General features: G+C 40.9%; 2 protein-coding genes and 1 non-coding gene across 6 annotated transcripts in view; 1 reads left to right on the top strand and 2 right to left on the bottom strand.

The window, feature by feature from the left end:
* LOC119255314 (activating molecule in BECN1-regulated autophagy protein 1) overlaps positions 1-15210 on the bottom strand; it is a 130437-nt gene extending 115227 nt beyond the window's left edge. For 2 of the 3 annotated variants that reach the window (XM_037522372.2, XM_037522373.2), the window contains exons 1-7: positions 15076-15210; positions 14449-14507; positions 13552-13735; positions 12768-12940; positions 11750-11816; positions 10811-10957; positions 9504-10540 (exon numbers count right to left, since the gene is read on the bottom strand). In XM_037522372.2, the coding sequence (XP_037378269.1) occupies positions 9504-10540; positions 10811-10957; positions 11750-11816; positions 12768-12940; positions 13552-13735; positions 14449-14507; positions 15076-15210 (1802 nt within the window). Of the gene's footprint in view, positions 1-9503; positions 10958-11749; positions 11817-12767; positions 12941-13551; positions 13736-14448; positions 14508-15075 lie in introns of all 3 variants that reach the window. The other variant, XM_037522369.2, reaches the window with a different exon arrangement.
* A 92-nt stretch (positions 15211-15302) lies between these two features.
* The window catches only part of LOC119255313 (activating molecule in BECN1-regulated autophagy protein 1-like), a 68381-nt gene continuing 57026 nt past the window's right edge, over positions 15303-26657 (bottom strand). For both annotated transcript variants that reach the window (XM_037522368.2, XM_054699232.1), the window contains one exon: positions 15303-15329. In XM_037522368.2, coding sequence (XP_037378265.2) covers positions 15320-15329 — 10 coding nt within the window. In that variant the 3' untranslated portion in view covers positions 15303-15319. The remainder of the gene's footprint in view (positions 15330-26657) is intronic.
* LOC119256482 (U2 spliceosomal RNA) lies at positions 23411-23602 on the top strand. Its single transcript, XR_005127806.1, has one exon. It is a non-coding gene; the product is annotated as a U2 spliceosomal RNA (small nuclear RNA).

The raw sequence follows: 26657 nt of genomic DNA, 5'->3' as shown, positions 1-26657 counted from the left end.
GAGAAAATTGGATATCCACATGCAAAAGAATGAACAGGGGCCCTTATCTCATGCTATATATGAAAATCAGGGCCTCCCCGGTGGTGCAGCGGTTGAGTGCTGGATTGCGAAGCTGCCCGCAGCCTCTGTGGCGCCGGTTCGATCCCCGGCTGCTCCCCGGCCCCCGGAGGAGGGTCCCGCATGGCACGCAGACCTCTCCTGTCGCCCGCTGCTCCCCTCAGCAGTGTACTTCGGTCCTTCTGCCTGCTCTGCTCCCTGCTCTGGCTCTGGTGGATTCTCTCACCTTCCCGCACGTCAGACTGTACCCAGTGCTTGTAAAATAAATAAATAAATCTTTAAAAAAAATGAAATATTACATGCTCTTAAAAAAAAAAAAAAGAAAATCAACTCAAAATGGATTAAAGAACTAAATGTAAGATCCAAAATAACAAAACTTCTAGAAGCAAACACAGGGAAAGCTTCATGATCAATGGGCAATAATTTCTTAGATAGGATGTCAAGAGTCAGGCAACAAAAGCAAAAATAGACAAATGGGACTAAATCAAACTTAAAATATTTATAAGCAACAAAGTAAACAATCAACAGAATGAAAAGGGAATCTATATAAGAGGAGGAAATAATTGCAAACTATCAGATAAGGGGTTAACATCCAGATATATATATATATATATATATATATATATATATATAAACTCTTACAACTCATGAACAACAAAAAAAAAAATTAGAAAATGAGCAAGGGATTTAAACAGGCATGTATCCAAAGAAGATAGATGAATGACCAACAAGCAAATGAAAGGATGTTCAACAACACTTGTCATCAGGGAACTGCAAATCCAAACACAAAGAGAGAACATGGGCCTCCCTGGTGGTGCAAGGGGTAAAGCACAGCACTATGAAGCAATCCACAGCCTCTGCAGCAGGAGTTCCATCCCTGGCCAGCCAAAGAGAAACCCACATGGTGAAGCAGACCTCTCCTGTCTCACCCGCTGCTCCCCTCAGCAGTGTATTTCAGTCAGTCTGCCTGTTCTGTTCCCCACTGTCTCTGGTGAATCCTCTCACCCCCTGCATCTCTGGCCTGTACCCCAGCTCTTGTATGCATAAATAGATAAATCTTTAAAAAAAGAGAGAGAGAACAACTCATCCCTATTAAAATAATACAGATGCCTTTCTATATATTTTTGTCTTTAATTTCTTTCAGCAGTATCTTGCAGTTTTTAGTATATGTCTTTCACCTTCTTGGTTAAGTTGATTCCTAAGTTTTCCATTCTTTTTGATGATAATATAAATAGGATTGTTTCTTAGTTTCTGTCTCAGTTATTTTATTAAAATAAAAGAAAGAAAATAACCATGTTGGCAAGAATGTGGATAAACCTAATCCTTGGGCACTGTTTGTGGGATTAAAAAAAAGTGTGCAGTCACTATGGAAAGCAGTACAGAGATTCCTCATAAAAACTAAAAACTATACCACATGCATCAGCAATCTCACTTCTGAGTATAGATCCAAAAGAATTGAAGGCAGGATCTCAGAGAGATATTTGTAAAACCATGTTTACTGCAGAATTATTCACAATATCCCAAATGTAAAAGCTAACTAAATGTTTGATAAATAAAATGAAGTATATACATAAAATGGAATATTATTCAGCCTGCAAAAAGAAAATCCACAACATGAATGAACCTTAAGGACATTATGCAAAGTGAAATAAGCCAATTGTAAAAAGAAAAATATTGCATGATTCGACTTATATACAGTATCTAAAGTAATCAAATTTATAAAAAAAGAAAATAGAATGATGGCTGCCAGAGGATGAAGAAAGGGGAAGACAGGGAACTGTTCAGTGAATATAGTTTTACTCATGTAAGACATTCTAGAGATCTGTTGTACAACTATGTATATACTAACAGTAGTGTGGCATAAAATCTGTTAAGAGGAGAAATTTATATGTTTGCGGTTTTTTTTTTTTGGTTTTTTTTTTTTTAAATCACATAAGGAAAAGAACCTCCTCAAGGGGGAGGTACGGGAGGTTTGCTACATTTGCCATCAAAACAAAGAAATGAAAGGACAAAAGTCACCTTGCTGAGGTAGATCCAAAGAGACAGTAGGGAAACAGAGGAAACTGAGAGATGTATGTGAATATGTATAGGGGAGGAAAAAAAAGTAAAAGCAGCAAGAAAGATTCACTCTCATGTCCTCTGATGCAGCAAAGGAAAAGGGCATAATGTTAACAAGCTGCAATTCTCTATGACAAAGTCATACTTTCAGCCTTTGATTTCTGTATTATTACAACTTGTTACTCCTGTTCTACCTTGATTTTAATTTCCTGGCAAGTGACACACAAGTCAAGCAGCCTTTTCACAGAACCCACCCTTTATCCATGGTATTCTGTTCACAGGGAGACGTGTGGACCTTCTCCAAGATTTTATGCAGTCCATCATTAAAGGAAAGTTGCTTTCGTACTGCAATACCTGCCATAGCAAAGATCTGCTCCCTACAGTGTGCCCCAGCCAGCAAATAAGCTTGGCACCCTCACTTTCCTTCTTTGGAAACAGGAGTCTGTTAATTGTTGCTATTAAAAAGTCAGGCAGTTTCTCAGGTGAGGGGGCAGTCAGCTTGTCAGCATACAGGCAGCAGGGGAGCCCCCCCTTGGGTGAATTAGGCAGAATGGGTGGGGTGGAGCAGAGGGTACTGCACTGTCCACTGTCACCCTTGGTGGAGACAAGTGGTAAGGGCACTGAGGAAATCCTTGTCTACATATAATCAACACATTTTGCTTGACCTATCATCATGGTCACCAACATAAAATTGGAATTATACAGGGAATATAAATGGGCAAAATAAGCCAATCCAGACAAAAGCACAAAGAAAGTCCATGCTCTTAATAAAGCGGCAAAAATCACTCAACTCTTGCCAGTTGTTATTAGGTGGGAATACAAGGTAGATCTTATCATGGTCTTAATAGAATCCAGAAATCTGGATTTATGTGGAAAAAAGTTGAAATGTCTGTAAACACTGTGAAGACCAAATAAAGGTACCTAAAGGCTACTTTGCGATTTTCAGGCTAATCTAACAAGCCCTTCTAAGCCATTTAAGGGATTTTACCTCTTATTCTGCGTGATTGGGAAGCCATCCGAAATGGAGTAGCATGATTTCTTATATGTTGAAAGTTCAACAAGTTAAATATCAGTTACTTTCACAAGTTTCGGGGCTCAAGTAATGCCAGTTCTTTTCTCCCTTTTGCCATCATTACTCTTAAAAAAGAGAAGAAAAAGAAAAATTCCTTCCATGATCTATTTCCTGCAGGTCATAAAAAAGTGAGGTGTCTTGTAAAGAGAAGAGAAGAAATGACTGGTTGTGACTTAATTCTACCATCAGCTTTATCTCCTTTTTTTGATTTCTCAATACCTGGGTTTCTCTTTTCCCAGGAGGAATAAATCCTGATCTGCCCTGACCACAGATTCTCCTATTAAGGATTCTTCTTCATTCTTTGTCCTCAAATACTAAACTGCTTAGTAAGAACAGAATTAACAATTCTACCACTTGTTTAAGGGCAAAATTAACTAGAGGTAAAGCAAAACTCTCTTAATATAGGAATACTGCCTCCTGCCCAGGGAAAAAAAGAACCTAAAACTATCCCAAAATGGAAAAAAAGATGCAATCTAGCAATGCTCAGACCCCAAAATGAAAAAAGAAAAGAACATCCACTTTCTTAAACCCCAAACATCCTACTTGTATCAAGCAAATTCCATGAAAGCCTTCCTCAGAAACAAAAAGAAACATAAGGTACCAACAGCAAACAGAATCATCCCATTTAATCTGATTTATTAACATCAAATTTGGACTTTACCAAGACCAAGTACACCATCATTCAGATTCAGAGTCATTAAGGAAGGGAAAAAAACAACAGCACTGACTGGCAAAGATATTAGTGTCACTGAGATGCAAGCCAAAGACCAACAAAATGGTCTCAAGAGGAGACGATACATGATGCCAGAACATTTAAGGAATGTGCAGACCCTAAGTCATCCAAGTTATTATTAAGGACAGGTGACCAGGTGCATAAGACTTACTACTGGCTACTACTGGCTATAACCAATACAGAAGTTAGTGACAGACAACACAATACATTAGAGAAAAAAATTATAGGTGACATGAGCTCAAGTTATGGTGGTGTTTTCTACATCCAACTCTAGGAAATGCCACTTCATTAATTCAACAAGTACTTATTCCCTTAGACTCTCCCTTAGACTAAAGGATGTGATATAATGAGTCTTTTTTCCTTTTTTACTAAAAAAGCCAAAAAGGATTTACATTGCAAACTGAAAATTGCAAGGGATATCATTTCAATTCCACTTGTTCAATTCAACTAACACTGAGCATCTACTGGATGTTAGGCAGTATTCAAGGTTACACTAGGGGTACAGAGACACTGCCCTCAGGGAGCTCACCAACTAGGACAGGAAACAAGTACTTTTGTGTCCTGGGTGCAAAATCACAAGGAAGTATCTATATTTAGTACATATGCAGCAAAGAAGAGGAAGTAATTATTTGGGCAAATAGGAAAGGGGATAGTGCTACTACATTTTGAATAAATTGAGTATAATCCCCTCCCCAAAGAAACTGGGTGGGATTCAGCTATATAAAATCTTATGATGATCAAGCTGAGAAGACTGGTATTTCCCAAATTTTTAGGTTGCTTTCTCCCTCTTGTGGACCTAGGACAAGCTCTGCAGACATATCCATTTATTTGACTCCATTGATGTTTCTGCTCAGAAATCCCTGAAGAATCTCTATGTAAGTTTGTTGGCCTACAAAGTCTGAAGAGGCTTCAGAGTGCTTCAGACTCCAAAGAAATTCACATACACACACACACACACACACACACTTGCTCACTCTCAGAATTCTAATGAGGGTTCTAACTCTAACCTTTGACATTTTGGGCCAAATTTTATGCTATCACTGTAAACATGTTCCCCAATCTTCATCAACTATAACAGGAAGGTAAAGATCAGAAGACACCAGTTCTCACAACACACTCAGTCTTACTTGAATACCTCAAGTCCAAGGTCTTTACCTATCTCGAGAAGGAGTGCAGAAACATTTCAATTAGGAAAGATTAAGTCCAATTTTGAGTTACACTTTGTTGGGATCTTAACAGTGAACTTCCCTAACTGGAATCACTTTAAAAGGACTAATCAATTCCATTTTATGGACAAATAACCAAAAGAGCATTTCTCCTGTTTCCCTAAAAATACTGTGCTGGTTACAGTTCTACCCAGAGAAAACAGTCTATCAGACCTCCAATCTCTTACAAATTGCCTGAAGACAAAAAGCCCTCTAAGTTAAGACCTATAGGAGCAGCAGAGTTTGCATGGAGAAAACTACTGCATAAAAGTACTAATTTCAAATGAAGTGAAGAAAAGGGCACCCTCTTTAGGATCCAGGGTTTCAATTTGACCTTTGCTATATGCACCTCTCTCTGTATCTGAGGTTTCTCATCTATTTTTTTTTAAAGAGAAGAGAGAGAGAGAGAGAGACTGAACTAAGTAAACGCTAGGTTTTCTCCACTTTGAAGATGTCATTTAAAAAAGTTTCTCTTTTTCCTAATACCAACCTTTCAAAGCTACAGGGACTCCTGCTTTTAGGAGTTACAATATGTTGATCTTTTTCTGCTAGGTCCTGGGATATCAAACCCTAAAAAGAAGTTTCTCGTGGTAAAGCAGAGTCTGCCAGCCAAGTTAAAAATTGTCAGCTGGAATCAGACTACACAGACAGCTCACCCTCCATTGCCCACAGGCAAAAGGAGACAAACTGTGTTCTGATTACTACCCCTAGGCAACACAGAGCTATACGGAAATACTCACTTGTGCTTAATATGCTATTTGCAAACACTAGTAATTATATCAGCAGTACCAGGTATCAAAACATGCCTCCTTAGTCTATCTCCCACAACAAGGCCAATAAAACAAACCCTCTCCCTAAGAGTAGACTACACGTACACTAATGACACCTTTTCTTCCCTGCCAGTCTAGCACTGTGGCGGCAACAGCCCAATAGTGACACCTGCTGGGCAAATCTAAGCAAGAGCTGGCTCACAGGCAAGAGAACAGGGGCCTTAGAAGGTAGAAGATGGGGACTAGCACCTGTCTGTATTAGCAACTTACACTAGGATATGGTGATGGCCTTCTTTAAAGGGTATGTATTGTGAATATTTTACAACATACCTCATTTTTGAAAGGTCTGTCATTTCTCACAGTATACCACATCCTAACTGATCTGAAAGTGACTCCATAAATAATTATTTTAACATACCACTTTACAATGAAACATATGTAATTTGTATATTTTTTAAAAGATTTATTTATTTATACAAGAACTGGGGTACAGGTCAGAGGCGCGGGAGGGTGAGAGAATTCAGAGAAAGAGGGGAGCAGAACAGGCAGATGGACGGAAGACACTGCTGAGGGGAGCACTGGGTGAGACAGGAAAGGTCTGCCACGCCACGTGGGAATCTCCCTGGCTGGCCAGGAATTAAACCCATGCTGCAAAGGCTGAGGACAGCTTCACAGCACAGCGCTCAACCAGCTGTGCCACCGGGGAGGCCCGTTTGTATATTTTAAAAGAAAAAAAAACACATAAAATTTTACATCTAGATGACAAGGGACTTCATTTTCTACAATACACATCTTTAAATGTTTGCACTTTAAATTAGAAACACATACTTTTGGTCTATAATTTTTTGGTAGAATCTTTAATAATTTCTGGGTTTTAAATGGTCTACTTTATTAAGAAGTGACTACATCTAAATTAACTAAAACTAAAAAAAAAATTAAAACTTTCTCAGATCACACTAGCTACATTTCAAATACTTAATCCCCTTGTGGCTAGAGGCTACTTTACAGGATAGGATACAGAACATTTCTATCACTGCTTTAGAAAAACATACTGGAGTATTTCAGATGAAATGATATGATGGCTGGATGGTAAGAGTGGATAAGGGATAGAGACAAAAGGCAGCTGGCTACATAAATGCTGATAACCTTTGAAGTCAGGTGATATAAGAGTCCTTTATCATCCTTTTCATTTTTATATGCTTGAAGATGACCATAATAAAAAGTTTAAAGAAGAACAATAAATGCAAATGGTTCACCTAAAAAACAAGGTTATTGCATTGAGAAATACACCATGGACAGTGGCTTGCAAAAATCTTTAGTCCTGCAGGAACAGTTAAAATACCCAATCAGTAACCTACTATGGAACCTTTGACAAGAAAACATCTGAGTCTCACTTTCCTTAACTGTTAAAATGGGAAATTGTGTGCCTCCTGGTAGCACAGGGGTTAAAGTCTCAGTGATACCAAGCTATTGCCAGCCACTGCAGCATGAATTCTATCCCCAGCCAAGGAGCTAACTAACCCACAGGGCGCAGCAGACCTCTCCTGTTTCGCCCATTACTTCCCTCAGCAGTGTATTTCAGTAGATTCGCTTGTTCTACTCCCCACTCTGTCTCTGGTGAATCCTCTCGCCGCCCCCTCTCCCCACCAACCTGCACCTCTGGCCTACACCCCAGTTCTTGTATGCATAAATAAATAAATCTTTAAAAAAAAATAAAATGGGAAATTGTGCCTTGCATGGAAATAAATAATGCAAAGCAAGAACATGGTTATTGACATATAACAGGCCCTCAATAGTTGTTACCTGTAATTATTATCAAAAAGAATTTATTTTAAACCACTCAGGTGTCTCAGAATAGCACACAGGAAGTATTGCTAGAACTGGATGGACAAAAGCTAACCTGAAGTCCACTGATACTATGGAAACAGGCACTGGTACGCTTCTAGAGTAGTAATTGATGACAATCCTTTTATGGCTGCTTTTAAAAAACTTTGAATGCCTACTGCACGTTAGGCTCTGTGCTTGCTGCCTTCTCACCGCTCTTGACAAAGAGGCAGAACAGAGTCCCAGGCTTCTGAGGTGGGCTTTCTAGGAGGCAAAATATTCCAAGGCCAGGACTTTAGGAGATGTTAATCCAGAACTGGTTCAATCACACGGGCAAAGTTAACAACCTACAGTACACTTCTATCTTTCACCTCCAACCAAGTTCTCCTCCATTCTCCTCAGCAACTGCCTACTAGCTCACATCCATCCTGCCCTTTCTCCCTCAGTATGTGCTCTTCTCCTAAAATAAAAAGTTCTCCCCTCTCTCTCTCCAAAGACTCATCTTTCAAGACTTAATTTTGCAAAGCCTTCTTTGATACTTCCCTTTCTCTAAAATTAGATTTCATTTTCTCAGTACCATACAAGGAAGCATTTGGTCATCTACATTTTTGACATAATTTCATGTAAATAAGCCTTGTCTCTACAATAACAGTATCTTCCCAGTGGGTAAAGACCAGGTACCATGCTTATTCTTTATTCCTCACAGTGCCTAGGGCAGTGCTGGAAAAATTATAACCATTCAACAAATATTTATTAACTGGGTAACTCTCTAAAGCATCCTCCCAAAATAACAAGTACATTATGTGCACAATCCATATTCCCACCCTTGTTAGAAGCTTATGTCAGAGAAATTTCAGTTGCTTCAGCAGAGGATGTAATGCAAAGCAATATGCTGTTTGGATCCAACAGGCATATTCTGGGAGTTGGTGATTACGCTAGATTTGACCTTTACAAAATTACAGAAAGAAGTCCCTAATAAATCAAGATAGATGCGCACACAGCCATACATGGAACATGTGGTGGGCGATTAGCTACACCCACTCTGTTGCTTCCATGAAAGAGTTGCCTGGTATGCCAATCCGTGTATGGAGAGGCCTTCCTTCTATGAATTCTTCTTCTCCACCCCAGGGTGAAAGTCCATCTGGAAGATTCACTCAAAGAATCTTCATGTAGCAAATAACTTGCTGTCCAAAATTACATGTCTTAAAAAAAAAAAAGGACTTTCTTTGATACACATACATATATATATGTACTTTTTTGCTTTTCCCTTTGTCAAGCCACAATGTCATAAAACATAAGGTTTAAGAGGTGAACATAGTCATAGTTGTTCAAAGCAACACAATCAAAGAAGAATCATACTAATCTGTTCCAAGAAGGGTCCTCTTTCACTACTTATTTTGAGGCACTCTGGGATATTTTCATGTTTCACAATAAGGCCTGTACATACCAATCCTTCCAAGAGGTCAAAAAGCAGGACAGAGGAAGTCAGTAGCTCTACCTCCTCATGCCTCTCTAATCTAATGTACATTCTTCTTTAAGGTTAAAGGTCCCATGAGCTAACCAGAAAAGGAACTAGCAGAGCCAAAACTCACACTCTTAACCCTATTCCGTCTCTGCCACCAGAACAAGATTTTCCAAGAAGATGCGACCAAAATTAGGGAGGTCAGAACCAGATGTATGGGTCCCAGAGATTCCAGATACAGCCTCAGCATTGATAGGTTTGAAGGGAAAGATTTAAGGAGAAAAGTAAGGGTGCAGGAGAAGACAGGAAAACTCCTGCTTACCTCCTGAGTGAATCTTCCTCAGAGCTGTCCTCAGGCATATCCTGATGTAAGGCCTCCTGTGATATAGTTCCAGATCTGCTGGACTGGGTGTAAATTCTTTCCCAGTGGCCTGTCTCCTGGTTGAAGGCCACCCCCACAGTCCTCTCCTCCTGCGGACTAGCAGAGCTGCTCAGCTCCAGCCTGCTGGAGCCGGGTGTTTGGCCCTCAGTCCGCTCAAGAGGTGGCAATTGACTGCCACTTGATGGCATGCCCTCAAAGGTACTGGGCACTTGCCAGGAGGAGCTGGCCTCACCAGAGGAGTAGTTAGGTGTGGTTCTTTCCCAGCGCAGGGTATCATTGTTGAAAGTCAGCAGATTGTGGCAAGCACGGCAACGGTTCAGGTGGCCACGCGACAGGTTAGAATTGTTCTCACTGCTGTGTGGGGTGGGTTGGTGGGAAGGGCCTGGCCTCTCAGATTCAATGTTATTGTTGAGCATTTCCTGGGCCTGCTGGGTCTGGGGGGCCTCCCCACTCAGACTCTGGTCCAGTTCCTGAAGTCGGTCATACTCCAAAAAGAAGCGCCTTAGGTCACATTGAAGCTCATGGCGAATGCTGCCTGAGTTGTTTTGGCTGGAACTATTCCCTCCATCTGACTCAGCCACCAACCCTGAAGTTGGAAAACCTCTCCCTTCTGTGGCTGAAGTGTACACAGATGCTTGAGAGCCACCTTCCTGCTGTCTTAGCACAGACAGCAGACTCACCGAAGAGGCACTGGTCCTGGGTGGGGGCATGGATTCTGCCTCAGAGCGGGAGTTCAGACTGAGCTCTGTCCGGGTCCACTCAGATCCTGTAAGTCCAGGAGCTATTTCTCGGTGATATCTAGAAGGGTGGCTAGACAGAGGGCCTCCCAAAGAGCGGCGGGTGGGACCTAGACTGAGGTTGCGGAGCGTGTTGCCGGCAGTGCTGCTCTGGACTGTACTGAAGGCAGACGGCCGGTTCAGGAGGCCCTGGTCCTGCTGCGTTGATGAGGCCTGCTCCGGGGGATGGAAGGGCTCGGTCTGTACAAAAGAAAAGGAAGGGGTAGTAGCCCTGGCAGAAGCAGGGGGGACACTGTCCTGGTGTGGCAAGAGGGAAGGAACTCGAGTGCCAGAGCAGCGGCTGCAAAGGCACAGGATCCCAAGGTGCTGGCAGCACTCAGCTGTGGGGTAACTGACCCGCTGTCGGAGCCTGATGTAAGCGGAAGTCCTGGGGCGCTCCGTGGAGGGCTGAGGGGGAGGCGGTGGGGGTGAGGGGGTAGCAGAATCTTGCACTGTGCTTTGCTCTCCCACCTGGATGCCAGAGGAGCGGGAGGACAGCATGTGCAGGAAATTGTGAAGAAGAGGCGTCCGGCGAACTGGCTGTGATTGCAGGAGGGCACGCTGACGGTAGTGGGATAATTCTGTTCCATCTATGGGGATCTCTGGTTCGTCATCACCCTGTAACGTGGACCAAGGTGAAGCAGGGAGCAAGGCAGTTAAGTAGAAACTCCAGGTAAATCAAGACAAACTAACTTCTTATAATCATCCAAGGAAAACAACCTATAGAGATAGGTAATAACTACCTACCCGTGAAGCACTGAAAACTGGCTAGATTCAGAATCATCATATGGTATTAAATTATTCACTTCCTGGCGCGCAAACCTCTCCTGCCACCCGCTGCTCCCCTCAGCAGTGTACTTCGTCAGTCTGGCTGTTCTGCTCTCCGCTCTGGCTCTGGTAAATTCTCTCACCCCCCGCCCCCCCGCTTCTGACTGTACCCCAGTGCTTGTATAAATAAATAAAATAAAATCTTAAAAAAAAAAAACACAGCAAAAGAAAAATCATAATCTTTAAAAAAAAAAAATTATTCACTTCCAATTAGCAGCATTTCTGAATGTGTACAGCTGGCAAACCAATTCTCTTAGAAACGGCATCTCCACAACATGAAGCCAGTGAGGGGAAGCAAAATGTCAACCAGCCAGAGGCACACGGAATGACAAGCTATCCACCATTCCCTGGTTACTTCTAATGAGATCATCACTGGGGGCTGGGTGTGAGGGAAGGTTCAAAATTAACTGCCCTGTCAAGATTATTGCTGGAACTCCGAATACAGTCTGAAGTCAGTTTTAAATCTTGACTGGAAAGAAATACTTGGGCATTGAGAATTAAAGTGCAATATAATCTGAATTAAAGCACCAGTTTAGAAAAGAACTCACAGTTTAGGTGGAGTTGAACTGCTGGCTAACTTACCTGCTGATTGGAGGGGTTAACAATTGCTGTGAGTAAGTAGTGTCCAAGAGGATCAAATCTCACCAGACTGTAAACAAAGAAGAGACAAGGAAACATATAGAGAAATTATGTTAACTGAGAAGAGGAAACCTGTGTTAAAATTTATAGCAATCGTTACTAGTAATTGTGAGATTACTCAGGTACTCACTCATGCTAGAGCCTTTCAAACTTTCAGAGATTAAAATAACAAGGCTCCATAATTCTTATTACCTCCTTACCTCCAACTGCCAGAACAAGGGAATATGTATCAGAAATACAGTAATGTCAAAAAACACCTAAACTTCCACTCCAGGAAGCAGCTACATTTAAGCAAATCTCTGCTCACCTCAAGGAGCCCATCCTAACAGGGAAGCACAGGACGTGCCCATACTCTCCACAGGTTAGATACTCTGTCACGTAAGTGGCTGCACTAGCAAGAAGCATGAGTTCTAGTGACAGCAAATGGTCTCAGCATCAAGTGATACTGAGTGAGACTAGAAAATTTACTTATATCCAACTACAAGACCAAGAGTTGATAACGCACTGACTGAAATTCAGGCAAGGTGTGTTTTGGATCTTGCCAGCTAGGTAAGTATCAATTAGCCAGTCTGATACATACTTACCTCTCCATCTTCTAGTTTGTTAAATACAGACAACCAGGGATGAGCAATCATCTACCAAGTTATTTAAAATACCACCTGAACACCTTTCAGGTTTCCCAAAAGTGTTCTATTCCAGACCCAGATAGCTTTGAACCCAAAAAAGGTTCTAATAACCCTGACTTACAGAGAACAAAGATGAGGTCAGTAAGGAACAGCTAAAATAAACACAATGAACTGTTTCCCAGCTGACTGCTCAGCTATTTAAAAAGTAGAAAAAGCCTTAGAGGCAACCACCTATCCTGGGCAGGATAACAATCTATCTCCTGAGGTGACAGCAGGTGTAAGTGTCCTCAGATGTTAGTCCTACGCCAGATATGACTGTTGAGCAGAGCACTCACCGGACCCGTTCCATCTCACTAGCTGTCTTCACCACAGCAAAGGGCTCCCGCCGACTCCAATCCCAGAAGTGGATCTCGTTGGCAGTGGCAATCAGCAGGAGCTGAGCCGTAGGGTGGAAAGCCAGAGAAGCAATGGCATTGTTGCTATCTGTGAACCAGCTTTCACTGCCACCCTACAAATGAACCAATCCCAAATATTCTCCAGTTACAAGCTGCCAGAAGGCTGGGATGTCAATTTTAAGGGAAACTGACTTCTTGTAGGGCATACTTAAATAAGTCCTCTGTAAAGTGATGCTGAAAATCAGTGATCTGCATGAATCACCAATTCATAGGAAAAATATTACTGTCAGCTAATTCTCCAAGTCATCTACAACTCATAAGCAATGAGCATCTATCTGCACAGTTCCTGTTGCTGAAGCCTGTGAAGCCTCACAAGTGGTGCATGACATGGTGCAGTGCACAACAACCCACTAGCCAGTCACCAGTTCCAGAAGCATCATGCTTAGAGGATAATATAGTCCTTGCTCTAAGAGAACAGAACCCCATTCTGAACATATCTGAGAGCCTCCTGTACTCTGTCACAATGTGCAGGTGGAGGATAGTTCAACAGGGTGCTCCTCTTAAAATAAAGGACTGCTGGCTAGATTTCCTATCAGTTCAGTGGGCAAAGACTACCATTACCCAGATGTAGTCCTATGAACCTGACTAGTCTCTCCTTCAGAGTTAAGAAGGCATTGATAAACAAGTCTCTGCTTCTGAATACCGAAGAAAAAAAAATACTTACATGTAAATCCCAAATCCTAACCTCTCCATCTAGGCAGCCAGAAGCAATAAGGCCTGAGATGGTGGGATGAAAAGTGACACACCATGGAGTACGGCGGTGTCCAATCAAAGAATGAACACACTTGCCAGTCTTCACCTCCGTGATATAGATATTATGATTCACATGCGTGGAGGCCAAGAGAGTCCTATGGAATCAAAGGGTATGAAGTGACTATGAAGCATGTGAGAGGATAACATACTTATTCCGTTTTTCACGACATAGAAAATTGATTCCCCATCCCAGCATGAAAGAAACTATACCTTGGGTATTAGGCAGCATATCTACAAGCCACTAAAAGCTATTGGATTCTCCACTCTATCCCCCATATCACCTTCAGAGATTTATTTTTTCCAGCTGGAAAAACTATCACACCACTGATGGCCTATATTACACAGGTAAACGATTATTATTTAAAAACTGTAAGTTTTAGGGCCTCCCTGGTGACCTAGGGGTTAAGTCTCTCGCTATCACTGCTATAGCTTGAGTTCAATCCCCGGCCAGGGAGCTAACCCACATGGTGCAGCAGACCTCTCCTGTCTCGCCTGCTGCTCCCTTCAGCAGTATATTTCAGTAGATCTGCCTGTTCTGCTCCCCATTCTGTCTCTGGTAAATCCTCTCACCCCCACACCTCTACACCCCAGTTCTTCTTAAAAAAAAAAACTACAAGTTTTGATCTTCAATGTTCATAATTTCCTTTACTTATTCCCATTAGTTCTCTCCTTTTTTGAAACACTGACAAAGTTCACACATGGTGACTTAGAGTCTTTAGGGATCTAACTACAAGATTAAGCTAGGCCTAATTACAGAAAGTAATGTTGTCACAAGTCTTAGGTCAAGTTATATATGAGTAGTAGGTACCTGTCTGGGCTGAAGGCCAGTAAAAAGGTAGATCGTGGACTATCCGGCAGTTCTACTCTCTAGCAGGAAAAGAAAATAGTTAAATACATTATTTATAAACTATGGTTCAAAAGATCTCTCAAAAGATATAAACTATTCTGGATTAGTATTCACAGTGTAAGCTTAAAAATTGGAGACAATGACTAACTTACAACTTGAGAGAGACAAATCTAAATTACCTTTAGGAAAAAGATACCTCTAGCCCATAAATTCTTCCACATTTATGAAGTATTTCCCAAGTTAGATTTATCTTGTCCTACACAAAGTAAGTTACATGCCAAATTCTATGTCATTAACCCATTCTGAGACCCATTCTACTATAACCCCTACAAATCCTATGTCAAAAGAAAAAACAAAACATTTTTCTTTTTTTTATTTTTTAATTATTGTTCATTTTAAAACAATATTTGCATCCCTACCACCACCTAGGTGTAGTCCCCATTGAATTTCCTTCACCAATGCACCCGTGCACCATCACCACAGTCCCCTATGCTCCTCCCGCCCTTCTTCTAAACCCTCTGCCTCCTCCTCCCCTGCAGGATGTCTCTGATTTTTAATTGTTTGTTTTAAACAAAACATTTTTCTTACCTTGCCCTCCCATTTCATCCACCGGGTTTTATCTTCCACCAACTCCTGCAGAAGACGCTGAGCTCCAAAGGCCCGAGTGCCCCTTTCTCGTCCCCAGAGTATCCGGACAGCATTCTTCTCTGGAACAACCTTCATAGTGTTCAGGGGCCACTGTCACACCAGTCACAGGAAAAGAAGGAGCAAACAATAGCTCCGCACACCAATACAGCTAAACTGAGGCCATTCACGTCCTTGTAAGCTGTCTTCATGGAAATCTAAGGTACAGAGAGTAATATGTCAAAGAATATCTATTCTGCAATTAGAAAAGCTTCTACTGCAAATGTCATTCTAGCTCAAAGAAGAAAGCATTCTTTCCATATTTAATGATATTTTCTCAGAAAAGACCCTTCTTCCAAAACTCTCACATCCTCCATAGCTCAGCTTCGTATGAAAAAACAGACCACTCTCTAAAGCGATCATTCTATTACTGTTGCTTTACCAGGCAGAAGAACTTCTGCTACTAAAAGAAAGCTCTAAACAACTTGTCAGAAATAAAGCAAAATGCCTACCTTCCCCCTTCTGTGCTACATGGCCTCCCTAGTTGCTGGCACCCCTCATTTTCACTTAAGCAGCCTCCAAACTGAAGGACAGGTAACCACTTAAAATGTTCTTACTAGAGGTATGACTCTTATACAGCAGCTTCAATTCTACATCCTACCTAAAGTAAGTGCCTAAGAACTTTAGGGCCACATTCCAATACTCTTTTTCCATTCCAGAGGGGAGGAAAGAGAAAGGGGGGGAAATTCAGGTCCTTTTTCTTATCCACCCAAGCCTTAAGAGAATAAAATTATATCCCAAAATAAACAAAAATTCTACTGAAACATTAGCTAGCAGTAAAATACAAATAGAATTGCAGCTCCTCTATACAATGGGATATGTGGCTTAATAAAATGTTTAAGAGAATATGTATGTAAATGTTGTAAATTTCAGCATAGTTTCTTCAACTCAAAGTTGAAAAATACTAAAATAAACATATGGCTTCATTATTCACTACTTGAGACTCAAAAATTACTATATTTGTTAAATTTGCTTTATCTCTGTGGATGAAGATATGGCTATATATAGGTTGTTTTCTGTTTTCTTCTGAGCCATTTCAGTAGACGTCAAGACATTCTAACCCTACAACTTCGCTGTGTACCTCCCAGGAACAGGGACATTCTGCCCAATAACCACAATACCATCATCACACCTACTATTATCTAATACCCAGGCCTTATTCAAATTTCCCCGACTGTTCAAATTTGTTGTGTGTTTTTTTTTTTAAGATTTATTTTATCTATGCATACAGGAGCTCGGGTGTAGGTATGGGGGGGTTAGAGGATTCACCAGAGATGGAGTGGGGAGCAGAACAGGCAGATCTACTGAAATACACTGCTGAGGGGAGTAGTGGGTGAGACAGGAGAGGTCTGTTGCTCCCCCACCTCCTTGGCTGGGGGTCAAACTTATGCCATGTGGGTCAGTTCCTTGGCTAGGGGTCGAACTTATGCCACAGGGATAGCTTCATAGTGCTGAAACTTAACCCCTTGCGCCACCAGGGGGGCCTCCCAAAATTATCTTTAATCGTTGGCTTTTAAAAAAATCCAAACGAGGGTCAAGCAATGAATTTGCATGTTTTATGTCTTTAGTCTCTCTTATTCCAAAATGGTCTCCAGGTTTTATTTTGATTACTTGTGTTTATATACTTACGATACTAGCTTTTTTAGAAAACATGACAGCTGGCTTATAGAAGGTCTTACATTCTAGTTTTGTTTACTGTTTCCTCAGAGTACCAGTTAGTTGCACCTCTATCTGTATTTCCAAGCAACAGAAGGTTGGATATAAAATCCTGACTAGATTTAGGTGAAATGCTTTTAACAAGAATGCTTTACAGGCCATGCTATGTATCTCGTGATGGCTACATGTGGCAGCACATCAGGAGCACATATCCTCGGACCACTCCTCTTAGTGAGACCTGGTAAATTATATAATCACTTGACAAAATATGATCACTTGACTGAGCTGGTAAAACTCAGAACTCTCCATATAAAGGTATATTTCCAATCTGTACCTAATATTTGGCACTGTGTGAATATTCTGTTCCTCTTCAACCTTTTGCTTAATGGTTTAGTGTTCACTGACTCCTTCTTGAGTTATTTCATTTGGGAGCTGAAAAATGTTGATTTCTAATTTCATCATTATTTCTACGATTGTTTGCTGGCATTTTTCTGAATAGAACTTTCCCTTAATAACTGAGGCAGGGCAATGCTTAATTTTTCCCTTTAATTACTACTTCCATCTTATTGTTTTGTAATAGCAAAAACTGGGGACAACCCAAGTGTCCCTCTTAAAGAGAATACATGACTCATCTATGGTGAGAAAGATTCTCTGGATACTGATAACAAGATGTATTGTTAAGAGGGAAAAAAGCAAGGCATACAGTGATGTTACCGTTTATATAAGTGGAGAAATTACGGTGACGTACTGGGTACTGAAAGGACAAGATGAAAGAAGAAAAAGAAGCAAAACTTCTCCATGTTTTTATGTCACTTTAATTTTGAAATAAGTAAATGTGTTGCCTACTCAAAATTTATTCATTTAAATATTTACTGATGTGAAAAAATATATGCTAAGTTAAAAAAAGCAAAATACAAAATTATATACACAGTATACTCCCAATTATGTTTTAAGATCTTGGGAAAATGATACAAAAGAAACAAAAAAGTATTAACCGTGGTTGTCATCTTTGGGTGGTAGGACTACAAATGACTTAATAATTAGTGAAGGAGTGTTCTTTTCACTTTTCAAATTTAAAAAGTAATAAATGCATACTGTAACAAGTCAAGCAACAATTGGCTCTTTATATGTCATGAAAGGCTGCAATCTGAAAAGATGTATCCAAATACAGAGGGAAGGAAAATATTTATAGCCATTTGTTGAAAATGTGTTTTCTCCCTAGGATATTAAAATGTAAAAAGTCAAAAAGATTCTACAGTTAGACAATACTCCAAGTTCCTAGTCACATGTACAAAACGGCCCTAAGGAGTGACAAAGCCTGCATCCTCATGCCACAGTTCTCACCCCTCATTAGACGGTAATGTAACATGCTGCAGGCCAAATTCCTGAAGATACTAAGAATGAACTAACTGGAAGGAAATAATATCCTTGGTGACCCTGACAACTCATTAAAGTTTTGGATCAAAAGTCTGTTAGTAAAACGGCCACAACTGAACAATTACCAACCAGGAAGTTGCCCAAAATATAGTTCCTTGACCCTTTATTGAATCTGTAGTATTTTTATCTTGTAACTCTTTTACTTAATACAGAGATGTTCAGAAGTAACATGCATTGAGGGCCCCTTGTCCTAACAGCACAACATAAGAGTATGTTCCAAGAAATACATTTAAATTATTTGTAATCTTGTAACACGGGATGGAAACTGTAGCAGCCCAATTCCTAAGAAAAACAACAACAATCTGACCTGCTGACTCCGTGTAACTTAAGAAAGAAGAAAATATAGGTCACAAATATGAAACTGTAAAGCAACCTGAAGTTCCTACAAAGTCAGAAGAGGAAAGAACTGCTACAAATACAAGTTATCCGAAAATGCTAAAAAACTATTTGCTCAGGTTAACAAAGAGCTTGTAGATCAATTCCCCAGAACCTAAACACACTAAAAGTTCAAACAAGAGAAAGTCTGACCGACTCATGGCAAGAAGTCAGAGGGACCAAAACAACTGCACAGTATCTCTTTTGTCTGAAGAAAAATATTTGTTCTGTTTCTTTAAAAAGATAAGGGACTTCTCTCCTGATATACTCTGGGCCAGTCACCTAAAAAGAGACTTTTACTTTGTTCTCTGTAAGGAACAAAAGGAGCGAACCCAAAGTGAAGTCAGACAGGCCTGACACAAAGGAGGAAGTGCCAGTCAAGTGTATTTTTCATTTCTCTTCTTTAAAAGGAAGAAGAAACAAGTTTCCCCACTCTGCCCTAAAAGACTGAGACAAAGGGTGCCAAGAATAGTCTTTGTGATGCCATTACACAGTCCCCTGAATCAATTCTCGACCACCAAAAGTTTTACACAAGTAGAACCACAAGGACACAATTGGAACATACGCACAACACTGGCAAGATTCTGCCCATTTGCACCCCTCTCCCCATAATATGACTGATCACTCTAAAAATATGGGAAGATAATCATGTTTAAAGATTTTCTCTGCTAAACTCTGAGCTATAATTATACTTAACAACTACTAATAAAAATCACCCAGAGAGTACACCATCACCCAGTGGGAACTACAAGTTAGATTTACAGATTCCCTTGTAATTTGATCATCTTCTACCCCCAAGTGTACTCTAGGAAGATATATGACTTTAGACAAGTTAGAGTTACTCAACCTCTTTGAGACTTAGAGTACTCCTCTATAAAACAGGAATCACAATATCTGATCCAGGTAGTTGTGAGGCTCTAGTTAGAAAAGACAGGGTGAGTGTTGACATTGTTTTGCTGTTGTGGTTGTCATTATTAATGAAACCCCTTGGGTGGTTTTCTTTACCAAACAATATGGCCAATTAAAACCCTAGAGACCCATGATGCCATAATTCCCAAGAGTAGCAGATTTCTAAGAAACATTTCAAAGGGTATTACCCAACAACAAAGTAAAAGTACTTGGAAAAAATAAAGTGTATTTGTATGGCAAAATAACCTGAGATTGGGCTACCTCTACACATAAGTAAAATGAAAAAAAACCAGAACCAAAGATATAGAGCTAAATGTGAAATCTGGTTAATAATTCAGTCCCTAAATTCTCCCTTCCAATAGCATTCCAGGGGTGTGAATCAGAAAACTATCAGACCTAGAAGGGACTGCTAAAATTGAACCCTTGTTTTTTTGAATAACCATCTCTCTCCTACTTCATTAGGCCCACGCAGTCAAAGTATGAGAGTCAAATTAACTATGTAACACCAACATATATTCCATAACATACAGAATTTAACCCAAGATTAACTTTATTTAATAGACATTATCTAATACACACTTAACAGAAAGAGAGAATCACCAAGCCAAGCAGAGCATACACTAAACCAGGATCTATACTTTAGTATCAATAACCAAGATTAACTTTAAAAAAGAAAGAAAATACTAAACCTAGGATCACTTGTATCAGTAAATTCTCCCAAGGGAAAATTAACTACAAAATGTCAGGCCTTTAATTAGAGGCCTAAAAGTGGCCCAGTACTCTTTAGAAACTCCATGTGGGTGTAAACACCCAAGGTTTTCTACAATTGGCGGCTTTGTTTTCATTAAATAGGACTTTCAGTAGGGCATTTCAGGGCATTTCAGGACATTTCAAATGATACCAGTACAAAATGTAAGCACCAGAGCCAGCAACCATACCTGCCTTTATACCACTCTTCTTGCATGATCCTAGATTAGAATCAACCTCAGACTACTAAAGAAAATATCCTACACTCTTGCGGAGGCAGATGGAGCTAGAGGAGATGATGCTAAGTGAAACAAGCCAGAGGGAAAAACAAATACCTGATGGTGTCATGTATATTTGTAAAATAGAGACCAAGCAAAGGGTGAGATAAAGCCAAACTAAAAACCACCCTAGACAGCGGACAACAGGGAACTGAGGCTGGGGGAGGGTAGTGAGAACAAAGGGAGGGAGCACAGGGAGAGGACTGCGGGTGCTTTGGTGGTGGGTGCGGTATGGTGCCACCTGAAGGGGGAGATCTTATGCTTCTAAAACACAAACATGGAGGTAAACAAATGTTAGCTCAATTAAAAAAAAAAAAGAAAAATAGATATCCAAGCATTGGAGGGGCTGGGGGTAGACCAGGGGCCTAATTCTGCCCCCTGGCGTCTTGACACTGCCCAAGCAAGAGGGGAGGGTGCCCCTGCAGTGCCTTGGTCTGCACTCTACCCCTGACATTCTGAGGAAAGGGACTACTAGGAAAGGGGTGGAGATGAGCTTCTATTTCGGGAGACTTTAATAGGGAATAATGTTCCTGGATTTGCTCTTTGTTATCTAGAGCTGCTGCAGACAGTATTCCTCCTACTGGAGGGCCTTCAGCCCCCCAAGGAAAGGGGAAGACTCCCCCACCTCAGAAGTAACAGGCCTCTGTCCCACCCTGCTGCCCCAGTGGTAGCAGCAGGTGACTGGACCCATACCAGTAAAGGAGGCTCTAACCCAGTGACAGTTTTTTAAGATATATGTCAAACCACTAACTGTGGTTAAGTCTAGATAAAGAAATTTTAAGTAATATTGGTTTTACTTTTTAAGTCCATAATTTTCTAAATTAGAGATAGCACAATATAGTGGTGTATGGGTCCTGCAATCAGACTGGCTGACTGAATCCCAGCAATAATAAAAATAAAAATTTCTAAGTCACAAAATTCTATAAACAATCAGGCAAATTTAAGATAAATTTTTCTAAGCAAAATGAGGCTATCATAGGAGAGGAAAAAATAATTTTCCCTCCACCCTTCTAAGTTCTTGGCTAAGACACCCCTGTAATAAGACAAATTAGCAGAAGAAAAACAAAAATTTTAAAACATGTATACCTCCTGTATCAATGGGAGAAACACAGGAAAACTGAGTAACTGGCCAAAATAGCCCCTCAGCTAAAGAGAAAGGGCACTAAGGGAGACCGCGAAGGTCAGATACAGAATGGTACCAGGAAAGGCACGATAAACAAGGGTATGGTTGTTAAGAAGGTTGCTGTCTTCTCCACTGATAAGAGATAAACAGATGTGGCTACCTCCACTTACATATTAAGTTATACATAGAAATAACTCTTACAAAAGGGTAACTTCTATTCAGTTTTTAGAGCTTTTCCAATCTGCTGTTTCTCAAAAATAACCAGCCTAAAATAATGCTTATGTCAAAGACTTATTTTGGGGTGGTTCCCCTTCATCACCCACTGCAGAGTTCTCCAAACTATTTCATATAAAAGATCATATCACTAGCACCTTTACAAAATGAAATAAAGCCACAAGATAATTAACAACTAACACTATTTTTTTGGTTTAATTTTTTTAAATTATTTTTTATTTTAACATTGATCATTTTTACATTTTTTAGACAATATTTGCTTCCCCCCACCCCCTCATATAGGGTCCCCATAGAATTTCCTTCTCCAAGGCACCCGTGCACGATCACCACAGTCCTGTGTGCTCCTCCCTCCCTCCCTCTCATCCCTCTCCCTCCTCCTCCCCTGCAGATGTCTCTGGTTTATAATTGTCTGTTTTAACAACTAACACTTTTATAGTATGTTTCATATCACAGGTACTGCCCTTAATCCTTCACATAGAGTAAATAATTTAGAATCCTCATGGTCACCCATCAGGTGCATGAGCCCCTGAGAACATAAATCACACTATCAGTGGTAGATTCAGGATTCAATTCAGGCAGTTTGGTTCCAGAGTTTCGAGATCAGATTACTCAGAAAATTCCCTAATGCCTGAGATAAAAACCTCCTATACCCCCTCTCTACGATTTCATGTATTAGACCCTCAATCAGTGTTTCAATAGGGAATCTGCCTGCCTTACATTCTTAATGTTCATTTCCTCAAATGTTAAAAAATTAAATGATGCTGAGGACAAATGGGAAAAAAAAAAAACCAAATTCTTACTCCTTTCTTTACAAGGTGGGAGAACAAAAATCTGCCACCACAAAATGGAAAAAGTATTATTTCCAAGGAGGGACTGTGAAGGCTGAGTAGAGGTTGCTCTTGTAAGAGACACTTACATGTGTATAAAGGAAAATCTCTACTTGTAAGGTAGTCTCCTTCACTGTTTAGGGAAGATCTAACCTCAACTCTTACCCATACAGAAGACAGAACTAAATTTGCTTACCAGCTGTGCCTGTTTACTGCTACCTCCCTGAACTGACTTCTTCCTCCCCTGCCCTTTTTTCCCCAGTCCTTTGTCTTGGCTGAGGTTAGATAAGATGGTGACCCAAGTGAATAACTCAGTTTTACTAGGTTTCTCCCATGTATACAGAAGAAACACACGTTATTATTAAATTTCCTTTGGTTTTTTTGGTCTCTTTTCTGTGCCCCTACAACAGCAACTCATTTGTTCAGTTTTTGAGAGAAAAAGGGACTTCAAACGTTTAACCCGAAATAACTCTAAATTTGATAAGAGTACCAAAAAGAGATTATATCATGAAATTCAGCTTTTATTTACCCTATATATGTGCAATTCCATCAATATAAGAAAAATGATCTACAAGGAAACAGGAGGTATGGTTGTTATGTTCTCTCACAGTGAATTTACTTTTGTCTAGCAACTAGAATAAAACATAAATCTAACTGCTTCCTGGTCTTTTGGCTAAGATCAAGTGCGATATGTGTTCTTAGCAGTTTACTATCTGATATGTTCTCTACCCAAGGACAGCATTCTAATTGGATTTTTGGATCAAGGAGCTGGAACAGGAGCTTGCTCTATCCACTCCATGCATCAACCTGGTACTGCATGCAGTACCTCTAAGAGTACACTAAACAAGTGAATGAATCTAAAAATTGTAATCAACAGAGAATGTGATTTTGCATACTGTCAAACCTGTGCATATACTTTGCCAAACAGGAAATATGACATAAACACACCTGAGAAGATAAAGTGTGCTTAACAACGGGGATTTGTTCTGAGAAATGTTCATGAGATGATTTTTGCTGGTATACAAATGACATGGTGTAAGAGGAACAGTGAGAGGTAACCTCCCAGGGGGTGGGTGGCACTCACAGCCAACTCAGTGGTAAAAGGTGGAGTTTTCCAGACTCCACCCAACTCCCTGAAAGGGGCTGTTTAGAGCTATGGGCAAAGTGGAGCTGCCAGGTTGACCTTAAAAAAGACTGAATACAGGTTGGTCACTGTATTTTTTGTGGTTTCTGCTTGCACCATGGTCTTGCCTATCTACTGGTAGGACAGATGGCATCCTGCTGTTAGCAGGTGACTGAGAGGTACCCAGGGACCCCAAACAACAGGGTGCACACTCTAAAAAGGGATCCTGCAATTGCTGCATAAAGACAAAGACTCTTTAAAAAAAAAAAAAAAGACAAAGACTCTTAGTGTAAAAGAACTTGAATAGAATTAGTGTACACAGAGAGAGAAGATAAGAAAGGATATTAGTGTCCCGATAAAACACCCAAAATTACCCATCCCCTTGTGGATAATGCTCAGCCAAACAAGGTTGGCACAAAATGGATCCACGGAAGGGAGTAAAAGGAGGCAGGCAAGTCTGGGACAAAAGGAGAGACACAAAAATACAAATCAAGATTAACTGCTGCCTTTGTCAGTGTCTCTCACCCATGGGTCTCTCCCAAGTGTCTGTCTCTACGTGTCTCTCCTCCACGTCTTCTTCCATGTCTCCTTCCCAGCATTCCTAGGATGCAAGTCAGGCACAGAAGGAAGAGTTGTCCTTCCTAGAGCCAGCTTCCTTCCACTTATAGAGCTCCATTTGGCTGCTTAGCTTTGCGCATGGTTCCCACTAGCTAGTCAAAGGCAGCTGCACTAAGTGGGGGCAGAGAACATGGCACCTGCCCCCTAACGCTGCCAAAAGCTGGTCAACAAATTTTCTTATCCTTCTGACTCTTTGTGTAACAGTGTAATCAAAAAGAGGAGGTTCCATGTTCCCTGCCCCACCTAATGAAGGGTGGAGCTTGGGAGAGGAGACTTAGAGGAGACACATGGGGTAGAAAGACATGTGAAGAATAAGTTGCGCTTGCTTCTCAGCCTTGGACTTGCACCAGGAGCTCACTTGTGCACTTAAAAAAAACCCTAGAGCAAGACCCAACTGCAGGCACACATATAAAGGTAATTTACAAAGGGAAATGAAAAGAGGGAGAACCCAGGAGAGAGATATTAATTGGTGGTTGTGTCCTACTGGAACCGCTGAGCTGGGACCCCAAGGGCATGCTGAAGGCAGGCAAAAACTAGGCCAGCACAAGCCCACAAGTTGGTTTTATACCAAGCCTGGCTGCTTGACTCCACTATTAGCTCCCAGCAATTCTCCCTTCAAGAAGTCAAGAGTCATGGCAGATGCATAGCATTGATGGGATACACAGTCCTCTGACCCCGAGATTTCTCTGGCAGGAGATGAGTGGAATCCATAAAACATCAGTGGGTGGAGTTCATTCAGGACATATTCTTCTCCCAACACTCAGAAGAGAATGGGTGAGAGACCTGTGGGGAAGCTGACAATGGCAGCCTTTATCATGACTTGTCCTTTGATTTTGCTCTTTTCCTTCCAGACTTGCCTGCCCCTTCTGCCCCTTTCCTATGAGTCCCCACTAGAAGGTGCCTTAGACTTGTGGCAAGTTTTGGGGCCTCCAGTGGCCCTGCTTTGGGCCAACACTTGTTTGGCTGGGCATTCACCCACAGGAGAGAGATAACTTTGGGTGTGTCATTAGAAACTATTATCCTTTCTTCTCTTCTCTCTATGCACACTAATTCTGTTTAAGTTCTCTACTGAAGTTCTCTACTGAAGGTTTTATGCACTAACAGTATGCTTTGTCTTTATGTGCCAGATGGCAGAATCCCTTGAGAGTGTGCAAGTTTGGGGGTCTCAGGATGCCACTCCATCTGCCCACTAACATTAGCTCTTTCATTTTCTCACTCCTGATGTAAACCTGCTTTTGGCCTTGTCTAATATTCTGAAGCACACTGATAGTATAGGTTGCTAAACACACCGAGGTTATATGGATGGCATAGCCCACCGACAGCACCTTTGTATATGTAACTAAAACGCCATTTAGCGACACTTGACTATATAGTCTCATGCCAACAGTGTTTCATCCTCATGGCAGATAGATTTATTAGTGACCTCCTTGCACTTCTAGAGTTGGTCCTAAATTAGTAATTCTCTACAATTACCTTACTTTAACTGCCACTAGCAGATTTTCTCCAAAGATAGCATCATCAATTCCTTCCTACTCTATCCCCATGCTGCTCTACCTATGAAGAGTTAAGAATGTATTTCTCTCCCCTTGGATCTGGGCTGACTTTGTGACTTCTAGTGATCACAGTATGTGGCGGAAGAAAGGCCTGGCAGCTTCCACTTTCATTCTTAAAAGCCAGTGAACAGGCTGTAAGGAAATTCAGGATGCCCTACTGGATAGAGTGACCATGTAGAGGTTAATATATGAATACGATATCACCTAGAAAGAGAAGTCACATGGAAAACTATCAAGAAAGAATCCACACCAATGAGTTGTACCTTTGTTGCACCTTTTCAGCCCAGCCACTAGCTGAAAGCCAACAAAGAGTGAACCTCAACAGATGTGACCTAGGGCAGGAGAACCATCCAAACAAGTCAAAATTATTGTTTTAAGCCACAAATCTTGAGGTGGCGGTGATACTGTGATTTATAATAAGAAATATATTTGGTCTTCATCCTCATTGCTGGCAGAGTTCCTAAAACCCTTGAAATCACCAAACAGAGGAGTCTTTTGTCTTTACAAGAGCCCCTTTGGAATTTATGCTAAGGAGATGAATGGGGTGGTACCACTTGATAGTCTTAGGAAGGGGTGGTCACCAGATATCTAATCACCAAGTGATTA

Source organism: Talpa occidentalis, unplaced genomic scaffold (genome assembly GCF_014898055.3).
Source record: "Talpa occidentalis isolate TD23 unplaced genomic scaffold, MPIMG_talOcc4v2.1 talOcc4.3, whole genome shotgun sequence".
Classification (NCBI taxonomy): Eukaryota; Metazoa; Chordata; class Mammalia; order Eulipotyphla; family Talpidae; genus Talpa; species Talpa occidentalis.
Note: the sequence above shows the minus strand (reverse complement) of the source record. Positions and strands in the feature narration are given on the sequence as shown.